This window comes from Sceloporus occidentalis, unplaced genomic scaffold (assembly GCF_023333645.1).
Source record: "Sceloporus occidentalis isolate IW3139 unplaced genomic scaffold, rSceOcc1.0.p SCAF_3, whole genome shotgun sequence".
NCBI lineage: Eukaryota > Metazoa > Chordata > Lepidosauria > Squamata > Phrynosomatidae > Sceloporus > Sceloporus occidentalis.
The window spans coordinates 170551859-170564186 of record NW_028316983.1 but is presented as its reverse complement, the minus strand read 5'-3'; the positions used below and the strand labels follow the sequence as shown (position 1 = coordinate 170564186).

Below are 12328 nucleotides of genomic sequence, written 5' to 3'. Positions count from 1 at the left end.
TCTTATCCTCCAGATCATGATTTATTCAGCCAGAGAAAGAGAGAAAAAGTGTGGGGAAAAGGAAAGAGGCAGAGCAAATATGTGGGCTGTGAGAACACAAGATGACAATTCTTTTCCCAACAGATTTTCATGAGATACGGCCGCCAGAGATGGAAATTGAAAGGCAAAATAGAAGTCAATGGCAAACAAAGCTGGGATGGAGAAGAAATGATCTTCTTCCCTCTTATTGTTGGCTTGATCTCCATTAAGGTATTGATATAAGGTCTTCAATATAACTGCAGTCTTAACCTACACATTATAATTAATGTCACTCAGACTTTCCATGATCAGTTGGATGTATGGGAATGTGTAATGTTTGCATGTGCAGCAATAACATATGTTAGAGCAATATGTTGGTGGAACCTCTTCTTTCGGCATTATATGTACTTCTTTCAGCATTATATATGCAGAGCTATCCAACTTGACGCTCCAGGGCTCACCCTAACAGCCAATCAGTGGCTGGAAAGGGTAGCTCTCAAGGTCCATCTGGCTGTAGTTTGCCAGCCAAGAAAAGAGAGGAGCTGCCAGGATAGACCTGGGATGTAACTTTTCAAGGATGAATCTTATCGCATTCACCCATCGCCAGGTTTCTCAGGGCTTGTCCCGAATCTTTTCAAGAACAGGAAAATCCCGTTCTTGAAAAGCTGCCAAGAGCCCAGGTTGCATATGGGAATGGATGCATATTGCCCAGAGATGTGGTAAGATCTGCCTTAAGAAAGTTACATCCCAGGTCTATCCCAGCAGCCAAGCTAATGTGATAATCTCCTAAATCTATGCACTGCCAATGTGTTATGGCCTTTTGCAAGCTTCAACTCCTCTATCACACTGAATGCTACATTAATTGATTCCTCCAGGCCCTCCTACTGTGAGTGTTTTTTATGGGTAGGATGGTTTGCCATGGGGAGTGAAAGTCCAGAAAATCCTATCATATATATAAAGGAACTGTTGGTTCTTTAAATCCAGCTCTGTATCTCTAAACAGATGTTAAGTAGTATTATCAGTAATTATTAGAAAATAGTCTCAAATGTCTCAGTTGAAGGTAGTGGATTAGATATGGAAGGTTCATGGGTGAGGCTACTATGAACTAAAGAAGCTGGCTAAACACAACAGGGATGGGAATGTGTGGCACTCCACATTTTACTGGGTTGTGACTTCTATTGTTTTTTACTTTTAGCTAAACTGGCTAGGGCAGATGGGAGTCATAGGCCATCAGCATCTGGAGGGTCATACATTCCCTACTCAATACATAGGGTTCAGTCTAGATTGCCTATGCTATGAAGGGAAGGCACATGTATCCCAGAGAGGATCCCTGCTAGAGGAAGATGATGGGAAGGCAATCTAGGTAGTTCCTTCTTCTCCCTGCCCTGCCTCTCATGCTGCTCCAGAAGACCCTACCCAGATCATGAGAAGGGCTTTTGGCTGGGAACAGAGGGCTGCAGGGAATATGAAGAACCGTATGTTTTCCCCCTGCTCCTTTTCTCTAGCATGAGTGGAACTCTGCTCAACCCTATTCTAAATCCAGCCCCTTATTTCTGACTCAAAAGGCATATTAATAGCTTCACTCCATTCCCTAAGAGTTATAATACAGAGTTAGATTGTTCCACAGTCTTAAAGATGCTCTTCAAATGTTTTTGGACTCCCAGCCACCCTAGGCAGCACTGCCTCCATTCCTTTACAAGAAAAGGGTCTATTATTCAGTAAGTGCACTTTTATTTATCAGAAGCCATAGCTTTGCCTTGTTGTAGAGCTACATCCAATATAAGCAATTGTTTGTACCACACTTAGTCTTAAGCTGTTTTATATCCCTTATTCCAAATAGGAGGACTGATAGCTTGACTTATTTTTTTGTACACGACTGAAAACAAAAAAGTGGTGCTGTATCTTGTATTAAAAATAGCAAAGGTTAATTGCACATGGATTTCCAGTTCCTGGAAGGTTGGGAGGATTAAAATCTTCCATTGTATCTGACACTGGAGCGAAGAATGAGAGGCCTACCAGTTAAAGACAGGAATTGAAAAGGAACTCCATTCCTAAATAAATAATCAGCAGAAACGGCTTTCCCTTTCTGTCCCTGGACAGAAATACATGGACTCGAAAAATATCCCTATGACTACAAAATTCAATGCTGATTTTTAATTCCTCTTCAATAAAATCTGATATTGTGCAGCAGGGCTGTTGCCAGGAAATTGCAAAATAAGTGGCTGTAGGTATTGCTTCTGAACTAATGAGCTGTTAATAAATAGTTATTTCCTTCCTAATTATTTACACACTTGTTCCTTTTTTGAAGGTCACAGAAGTTAAAGGCCTTGCTACTCACATTCTGGTGGGAAGTGTGACCTGTGAAACAAAAGAGTTGTTTGCTGCTCAGCCTCAGGTTGTAGCTGTGGATATCAATGACCTTGGCACAATAAAGCTGAATCTGGAAATCACTTGGCAGTAAGTAAAGCTGACTGCATGGTCTGTCAACATCATTTCAAGTCAAGCAGGTGCCAATCCATGTCCTTTCACTTCCCTAATAAGCAGATTTAAGAAAGGACTAATCTAAATAGGAACAGTAACACCACACAAAAGATCCTACTTTGTGTCCCATATTTGTGTACATTAGCTGTTATGGGAAGGCCATATATATATATATATATATATATATGACTATATATATAGTCATGAAACAAAATTAAAATTGGAGTAGAAATCTGTCTTGTTTATAGGAGCTTCTTCTCTGAACTCAGCCCCTATAACAAGGCATTTTTATCTAACTCCAACATTACAAGGCACACGGGGCATGGATGTTAGCCACTGTATTGTAGATTTCTATTTTCCTCCACTCTTTTCTTGGTGCCTGCCAGAAGGGATGCAGAGATCCACAATATAATGGTCAGGCTCAACATGCTTAATTGTTTTTACATCATAAGGCCTTGGAGGTGGCTAGCTAGATGTTAATTCATGTACAGAATGCCATTTTCTCTGGCATTATCAGATCAAATGTAGTAGGTGCCTTGTCCTTTCACAGCTGCATACCAGTGGATTGTAGTTATTGTAGATTAATTAACAGAATTCAAACGAGTTGTTATGAATGTATTAGAATTCAGAGACCAACCAAAGAAAATACAGAAGGGCCTGTCCTCTAATGACTTAAAAATGAAAAGAAAACAAGTGTCCCTTGTAATAATAGAGGAGTCTAATGAGAGGCATACCTCTTACAGCCCATTTGATGTTGAGGATGTGACCCCATCCACAGGCAACACAAGTAAAGCATCTGCTCTCCAAAGAAGGATGTCCATGTACAGTCAAGGCACTCCAGAAACACCAACCTTCAAGGATCACTCATTCTTTGTAAGTTAAATATTCCTCTCTAATATTTACTTTCTGGAACTGTATGTTGTTTCAGGCTATTTTGTTGTTGCTCTTGCTTTAATGTTGATATACTTTGAATTTTTTTTGGTCAAACTAACTTCCTTACAACTATGCATCCTAATAATTGGTATTAAAGTATTTTCCCATTTACTATGAAAGTAGTCCCTAATTGAGTCTCTTTCATCAATAGACTTGCAATAATAATATTTATGTATGTTTTGTTTAATAATATCTATTATGTGGTTGATACATCTGATTACCTTAAAAAAAAACTGAGTACAGAACATACTATTTTGTTAAAATACTGATGGATAGAATTTCATTTTTAAAAGTGGGAAAGGTAGTGATATATTTGATCATGTAAACCAAGGGTGAATCATTTGCAGCTCTCCAGATGTTGCTGTACTGCATCTCCCATCAGCACTAGCTAGCACAGCCAATTGTGAGGTATGATGTTTTTGTAGTCCAGCAATATCTGGATGTCCACAAATTGCTCTTTCCTGTGCAGCTCTTGCTTCAGATCAGAATTACAATGTTTTTAGGAATGGAACAGCTGTTGTTTAGTTCTTCCTAATAAAGGAACATTTGAGGCTGATCTACTTTGCTTGAGAGACCTGCAGCATGCTCTTGTCCTCAAAAGTTTTAATAGCCAAAATTACCTTTAATTTCTGTACTATCCCATCACATTTAAAAATGGTCTAGTCACTAATTGCCCCCTTTTTGCCTTAACTGTTGAAGAAATGGCGGCATCCTCCACAAGACAGGCTCCAGTTTTCCATTTTAGATGCTCTTCAGGACACTTTTTTTGACAAGCTGCGTCGCAGTCGTTCCTTTAGTGATCTACCTTCCCTCAGACTAAGGCCTAGAGCAGGGCTAGAACGCTATGTGAGTTTTGGATGGTGGGATCTCTCTTTCTGATAAATGATCTCAATGCATTTCTCAAGCATTCCTTTATTTCCATGCATGCCCTGAATCTGGTACTTCCCATTGAGATATGCTTAGTTTGTTGACTGCATGTTCAGGAATTGCTGTGATGCCTAGTTTACTGACCATATGTTGAAGAAATTTGGTATTATTGGAAGCCATAACAAAACGTTCATGAACAAATACTTTCAAATTTCTATCTAGATAAGAGGTCAAGAGAAAACACACAAATGCTAATTTTTATGGGGTGATATTGGGTAAATAATATTCAGGCAATCTGTATCAAGGGAAAAACAAAGTGTCTCAGAATAAATTTGTGAATACACATAAAATATGTGCAGTTGTAAAAGTTATATTTCACATCTAAGCCCTAATGATAGTAGTATGATTCAAGGCTGCTTAATTTTGTTTGTGGTGTTTTGCTTAAAACTTTAAAGTATGCCTTAAAGATGCTGAGGAAAAATAGCAAGACAACCTTTAAAACTTTACTCATACAACTATCAATATGTACTAATCAACAAGGCCATAACTTATCATTGTCCTCTGATGTACTCTCAATGCCTTACAACTATCTTTCAAGTAGATAAAATCTGGTCAGCAAAATGTAAGACTTTTCCTTGCTCTGAATTGTGCATGATGTTAAATGAATTTGCAGTTCAAACTCACAAAACTTTAGTTCAAGTTTAGAACAGCGTTCCTTGACATTGTGCCCTCCAGATGTGTTTGACTCCAACCCCAACACATTTGGATGACACTAGATTGCAGAAGTCTAATGTAGAGCTTGCCTTTACTGATTTTGGATTATTTCTGAACTTTCCTGTTTGTTGTGGCTTTTAGTAACTTTTTAGTATCTTCCTCTTATATATATTTTTTAAAAAAGAACAGAATAAAGATCTTTTCACAATTCTAGAAAGATTTGTCTCTTTCTTCCGTATTCTGTTAGTAGCTACTTTAAAAAAATATTATTTTAGTCCTGTGTAGAAAGTTCCCTTACTTTCTGTTTTTAACTGATTTCAAAACATTATATTTGCAGTCAAATTTAGTTGATGATGTCTTTGGAAATGGGACAACAGAAAATGAGAAAAGACCATTGTCTTACAGCTTCAGTGACATTCCAAATGGAGACTGCACTTTGTCATCCAGTTCAGTAGGATCTTCTACTACCATAGATAATTCTAATCCTGAAATTACTGTCATATCTCCAGAATACAATGGGCAAAAGTTATCAGAAACCCATATTTTGGACAGTATCAGTATAAGCTCATCTGTGGACTCTACGCCAGAATCCAAAGACTTAAAATCACAAGAGCATATCCTTGTTAGTGATGAAAAGAAGGCTTCAAGTACAGATTCTGAAGTTTGCCAAAAGTCTCCACATTCAAGGAACAATAGCCTGTTCTTAGATAATAATGCTCCAGTGTCACTTCTTCAGGAAACAGATGAGTTATCAGAGCTCAAGCCCGTGGAACTGGATACTTTTGAAGGCAACATCACTAAGCAACTGGTTAAAAGACTTACTTCAGGAGAAGGCCCCATGACACCTGAGAAGCTGCATTGTGAAGGATCAATAAGTGGTGAATCTGAAGGTTATAAATCATGTGTAGATGGAAGCATAGAAGAAGCATTTCAGGGTCTTATTCTTGCACTTGAGCCTCATAAAGAACAATTTAAAGAATTCCTGGATTTGGAGCAAGAAGTAACACATCTGGATGAAATCCTAAAGGTAAGTTCAGCTTCAGGTTAAAAAAAACCACCTAAATACATATAGTCATAGCAGTAGCAGTAGTACGGGTTGAGCATTCCCAAAGTACTGGTTATGACCTTTAAAGCCCTATATGGCTCAGGTCTGAAGGACCATATTTGCCCATATGAAATTGCCTGTGTTTTGAGATCAGAGGGCCTTCTCTCTGTCCCACCATTCTTACAGGCATATCTTGCTGCCTTGGAACTCTTTGTGAGCACAATGGTAAACTTTTACATTCCACCAGTGTTAAGTCAATTACTACAATTCCCCAGATTTTCTAGCAGCTTAGAAATTCTGGGAACTATAATTCAAAAAAGTAACTTTTACAAGTTGTGGTTCCAGCCTTATCTAGAAAAGATAACAAGTGTCTTTGTTTTTCATATACTTTTTCCTCTTTTGCCATTGCAGGGTAGACCAACAGTAAATCACAGCAGGTCATCCAGTTTAAGCCTAACTGTTGAAAGTGCCCTGGAAAGCTTTGACTTCCTCAACACCTCTGACTTTGAAGATGACTGTGGTACTGAGGAGCTGTGCAGTGGAGGGCAAGGCACTGATTCTGTGTTTTCAGATAGTGAAGTTGAGAAACACGGGTAAGTATGTCAATAATGTGTGTTTCTTTCTTAGTTGAAGCACAGAGCTTGAAAGAGTTACTTTTTGGACTTCAGTTGCCGGAATCTCTCAGCCGACCCCTAACTCCTTAAAAACAACAGAAATAAGACAAGTTTGCAGCAATATTTTTTAAAAAACCAATTAAGATATTACCGATTTTAGCTTTGTTTTGTTTTGTTTGGACATTTCACAGTTAATAATTGTTCTGCCTTCAGCATCCCTTATTCACTTTCAGTATATCATTTTGAAGGAAGGATGGAAAGGTGTCTCAATGCATTTGTGCATACACATGCATGCATGCACTGACACGCATAATTAATCTGATTGGTCTTCCTGTGTTACCAAAGTGGAGGCAATGGAAGTTTTAGGAGCCACACAGCAGCACAATGTGGACCAATATTGAGAGAGAGGGAGGGAGGGAGGGAGACCAGTTGGTTCTATCTAGTAGCAATCGATCATGGCAGTAGGAGTAAATGCATAAAAATTGTCAAAACAGGTGTAAATGAGACGAGCACGATTTTACCATCACAAACCTTACATAGGTTTTGTTGATTCTGAAACAGCCATTACAGGTACACTGGTAACCATTGATTCTAGTCTGTGCAAAGCAAAGCCTAGTGAAAGCTGAATTCTGCAAGTGTACCTTCACTTTGCTTTAATGAAACCTGATAACTTCCCTCCTGTTGATTTGAACTTTCCAAATGGTGGTTCACATAAGGATGCTGTTAGTCTTCCATGTTAAATGGTCTGCAATGCACATTCCATTAGAGAAATGCCAAAATAATTATTTTAGGAGTGCAACAATTCATTTAAATAATGAGATTTTATTATGCTTGGAATGAAACAAATAGTAAATACAGTATGTTTTGGAGTTTTGTGTCTTGAGAGGAAATCAGTATGTCTTCTTCTCTAGCAGCTTCCCCTTTTTAAAATTCCTTGGCTGTCGCTTAATCATGTACCAGTAAAGTGCTGACAGATTGTTAAACGTTTGAAAACCACAAATCTATAATTCAGTTAAATCCACAAAGTAGTCTGGCAAAGTGTGTTCTCAACTGACTAGGGTGGTATTTTTAAATAATTTTTGGATAGTTCCTGTAAAAAAAGTTTTCTTCTTTTAAGAAAGCAAGTTCTAATGAAGGCCGATTTCAAAGCATTCATCGCAAGAGCTTTGTACAAAAGAGATATTGTTTCGGAGAAACAACTAGGCCACTTTGGAAGCAATATATCCTTTTAATGTGGACATTTATTTGGCATTTGCTACCTTATGCTGTTGCCAACTTGAGATATGATGTATTCATTAAAAGGTTTCTGCCCTACTGGGGCTGTTTGGTTACAGGCCGGTGCTTTCAACAATTCCGCTTTTGCATAATGTTAGCCCTGTTGAGCTCACATAAAAAGAAAATCAAATCACTTATTTACCTCCCGGCATGAACAGTTACAGGTCAGAACACCCAGAAGTCAGAGGGCATCTCAGTGAAGCATTGACAGAAGACACAGGAGTTGGTACCAGCGTAGCTGGAAGCCCTCTTCCGCTGACCACAGGGAATGAAAGCCTGGATATCACCATTGTCAAGCACTTACAGTATTGTACACAGCTTGTACAGGTACCTCCTTTGTTGCATTTTACATACATACACACACACACACACACACTGGTGGTTATTGGAGCCAGGTATATATCTGTTTTTCAGGCTATGTACACATCATCGGCCTTTGCTATTTTTAAAGTATTTGGTGTTGTGTTGTCTCACATCACTTCTATAGTTTCTCTTTCTTGTATTTTACATAATTACAGTTCTAGTGTACAGGCATGAATGGAGGAATAATAGAGCACAAGAAGGGGTTACGGGCTAGAATCCTGTGGGTTCTGGTCGAATTGTGCTGGTATAGGCAGTGATAGCAAGAGAAAATATGGCTGCAGAAACTATGGCTGTGAAGGAAGGTAGGCAATAGAGAAAAGGGCTGCTGGTTGCTGGCAGATTTTGTCAGCCTTCCCTAGACACTGCTGTGAAATCCTGGTAAAAGTTCCTTCACTGACACAGTGAGCCAAGAGGGTGCTGAGTGAAAAATAATCTTTCTGCTGTTTGAGAGTGGAGGAGAAAAAAAACATGCCTGCAGAAGCAGCATGCTATGGTACACCATTCTCCAGATAAAGTTGTTCATGCATAAATTCCATTTTTATTAATCTGACATAATTTAATAGCTAATATGCCTTATTGATTTTAAAAGGACTTAACTACAAGTAAGGTTGCATCTGCACTGCAGAATAATCCAGGTTGACACCACTTGGTTCAGTGCTATGGGGTCCTGGGATTTGTAGCTTGTTGTGGCACCAGAGCTTTCTGACAGATGGATAAATGCCTCACAAAACTACAAATCCCAGAATTCCATAGCACGGAGCCATGGCAGTTAAAGTGGTATCAAACTAGATTATTTATGCAGGAATAGCTCCCATTGAAATCAGTGGAAGTTATTTCCACATAAATATGTATAGACTGTGAAAAAAATAGAGCTATTTCACAAAATGATAGTGTATTTTGTGCAAAAAACAAATTTTTCTATGAAAAAAACATTTTGTGTGTAAAAATAATAATTTTGGTGCCAATAAATTATTCACAAAAAGTTCCAAGATGTAAAAAATGTATAGATAAATCCCCCAAATGTCTTGTAATATTGCTCTGTGGGGAACAGATTTTTGAAATTCTTCATTACTGTGTGCAAAGTGAAAGAAGATTTACATCCCTAATACTCAGAGGGCATATATTTGTTAATATCTGCTGCAGATCAACTAGAAAGCCAGAGATAAATGAGAATCAAATGCAATATCTTAGAACTGACTGGCTAGCAAGCTAGCTAGAACCCTAAATAGGAGCATTCCAATATGTTGCACGCCCTCCTTGTATATCCTGCCTTGTTAAAATTACGTCTTTCTGTATTATATATTTCATCAAAATATTTTTTCAGAGGGTTTTATGTTGTATAAATCAAATATTTAATTTTGCTCTTTGGTGGTTGTTTTACTAGCAAATTTTGTTCTCCAACAAAACGCCATTTGTAACAAGATACCTCCTAGACAAGCTATCCCAACAAATTCTAGTGTTTGAGAGTCTAACAGAGATCAGCAATGAGAATATTGGGAATATCAGACCCATAAGTGAAGGTAAGAAACTGCATAATTAATTTGCATGTTCCACGTATGCTCATATCCCATAGGAAACAATGGGGCACATGCGCACGGAAAGTCAGAAACTTGTAGAGCACTACACAAGCCTTTTGGCAGCTGCCCCACCCACCTCTAGCACCACTTCCCACCAAAACCACTAGTTCCTTTTCTGCAGCATCATTAATAGGAACCACGTTCTACCTTGGGTCTCGTTGTGGCCTCCTTTGCCAATTCAGGAATTACCAGACTCTTTGGATACATGTTGCTTAGTGTTGATGGTTGATGCCACAGTTGCCCTCTGGGCTTCAGTCCTTCAAAAAGTGCATCTCTTGTGGCACTAAAATTCTGGAATGGAATGAAGACCTGAAGTGTCCTGGTTGTCTGGGCACAGCTCATGTGGTTGACTCTTGTGCTCACTGCTCTGCCTCAATATATTTGTGGTGGTTGAATGTTGGGCTACAACTCTCGAGACCAGGGTTTGAGTCCCCATTCGGCCATGGAAACTGATGGGCAAATCACGTTCTCTCAGCCTCAGACGAATGCAATGGCAATCCTCTCTGAATAAATTTTGCCAAGAAAACAACATGATATGGTTGCCTTAGGGTCATTATAAGGTGGAAAAGTCTTGAAGGCACACAGCAACCACCAATGTTCTTAGCACTTTCTCAGATGCAGTTTATATTGGCATACACATTTCCTAGAGTTTTGTAAAAATACTAAACTCATCTCCATTTTGCAAGTTCCAACTTGTTTTGCTCACTAGTATATACAGTAACACCTATTTTCTAAAACAAGTATTTGTTATTTGGGGGTGGGAACATAATGGTCTAAATCTTAAGCTCAGCTGCAGAGGAGCCTTGAAGTCCTTGCAGGCAGTCCAAAATCCTTTGGTGGGCTGCAAGTGGCCTGTGGGCCATATGTTGTGCAGACCTGGCCAAACTATGCATGGTAACTAAATTATTGCCACATTTTAAAACCAGGAGAAATCTACTTTTGCCCTATGAATTTTCAGTCTAATGTAATCTTTTCAGCTCTCTGATGGAGCAGGCATTTTCTGCTTGCCTTCCTTCAGTAATGGTCTTCATATTTTTGTTCTGCTTTGGCTTTACAAATACTCCTCAGCTGTGATTAGCTTATTAGACTGCTCTGTGTTTATCTCTCTTCCTAATACTGAAATCAGTGGCAAACTCTTTCATGGCTTCTTCCCCCACCAGCTATTCCAGATTTTCATAAAAGGATCTCCCTGCTTTCCTTCTGGAATAAATGTACCAGTTCCTCTGGGGCTTATCACACTTCTGCAGACAAGATGATCAAGCAACTGGATGCCACATTTGGTACAACTGTGAATAATGAGTGCCCAGGACTTGCAGAAACAGGTGCAGTTCTCAAATATTTTTCTTTAGAAGCAGTAGAGTGGATATCTACAGAGAATACAAGCCAGGGTTTCTGTATTCTGGCATGGATGGATGGTATCTGAGAATTCTGAGCAGCAAAAATTGTGTCCACCATCAGATGCAGAAAATAATTAAAAGATGTCACTGATATTTCCATATTGAAATATTTTGTTAGTATGGAATGTTTCCCATAGGACTATTTAATCAAAAATTGAGTGCATTCTAAGTTCAGATATTTATTTGGGTAGTCATTTATAGACTAGCATATTTGCTCAGATGAAAATTGACAGTCCATTCTAGTACATAACCTGATGCCTGGGGAATCTTAATTAGCTCAATTAATTTGGCTGGGTTACAGCAGTCAGGGCTGCAACCCAATTTATACGAAGAGGGCTGGGGACATTAGATTGACAGAGGCCAATTTTCTTCAAATGAAGATATCTTTATTTAACACACTGAGATAAGCATTCACTCACGCACGCTCGCAAGATCTCAAGAATAAAGGTGTTAGCATTAGGATAGACAAGAGGCTTTCTGACAGTGATAATTACCAAAGATGCAGTGGCTCTGGATGATCCAATTGGAGTACTGGACTCAGCCAAGCGGTGGGATGGAGATCGGTGACGAGTCGGAGTTAAGTCACAATTCAGAGTGACATGGAGTCACCATGGATTATTGACCAGCACACAGAACAAAGGAATTTTGGGTCCTTATATAGGTCAAAAACAGCCTCAGGCAAAGGTTGTTTACTACACTTCAGAGATGCCAAATTTTACAAACATGGTAAAGATCACTTGATATAGATAGAATCAAGAGGCAGCAATGGGTCTTCTCTGGCTAGGACAAAAAGCATCCTGGGCCATAAATTACCTAGCTTTCCTGCCATTGTGAAGGTGTGAATGTTTCCTGATTGCAAATCCTGACTAGGTGTTTGATCTTTATTTCAATGTGGTGTCTGTGGTCTGCCTGCTTTTGGATCCATGGCGGCTCAAACTACAGTTCCATCTAGGGCCATGGAAGAAAAGCATGTACACTCAAAATTAAAGAAGACATCCAGTACTCATAACAGTTCTTATATCTCCCATTTTAGTATGTACAGAA

General features: G+C 38.9%; 1 protein-coding gene across 6 annotated transcripts in view; it reads left to right on the top strand.

Annotated features, from left to right (window-relative positions):
• Nucleotides 1-12328, top strand: part of RIPOR2 (RHO family interacting cell polarization regulator 2) — a 142418-nt gene that overhangs the window by 119774 nt on the left and 10316 nt on the right. For 4 of the 6 annotated variants that reach the window (XM_089516861.1, XM_089516860.1, XM_089516863.1 and 1 more), the window contains 8 exons: nt 124-249; nt 2327-2475; nt 3243-3372; nt 5351-6040; nt 6470-6651; nt 8106-8274; nt 9695-9830; nt 11048-11209. In XM_089516861.1, the coding sequence (XP_089372987.1) occupies nt 124-249; nt 2327-2475; nt 3243-3372; nt 5351-6040; nt 6470-6651; nt 8106-8274; nt 9695-9830; nt 11048-11209 (1744 nt within the window). Of the gene's footprint in view, nt 1-123; nt 250-2326; nt 2476-3242; nt 3373-4131; nt 4279-5350; nt 6041-6469; nt 6652-8105; nt 8275-9694; nt 9831-11047; nt 11210-12328 lie in introns of all 6 variants that reach the window. The other 2 variants (XM_089516864.1, XM_089516862.1) reach the window with 2 other exon arrangements.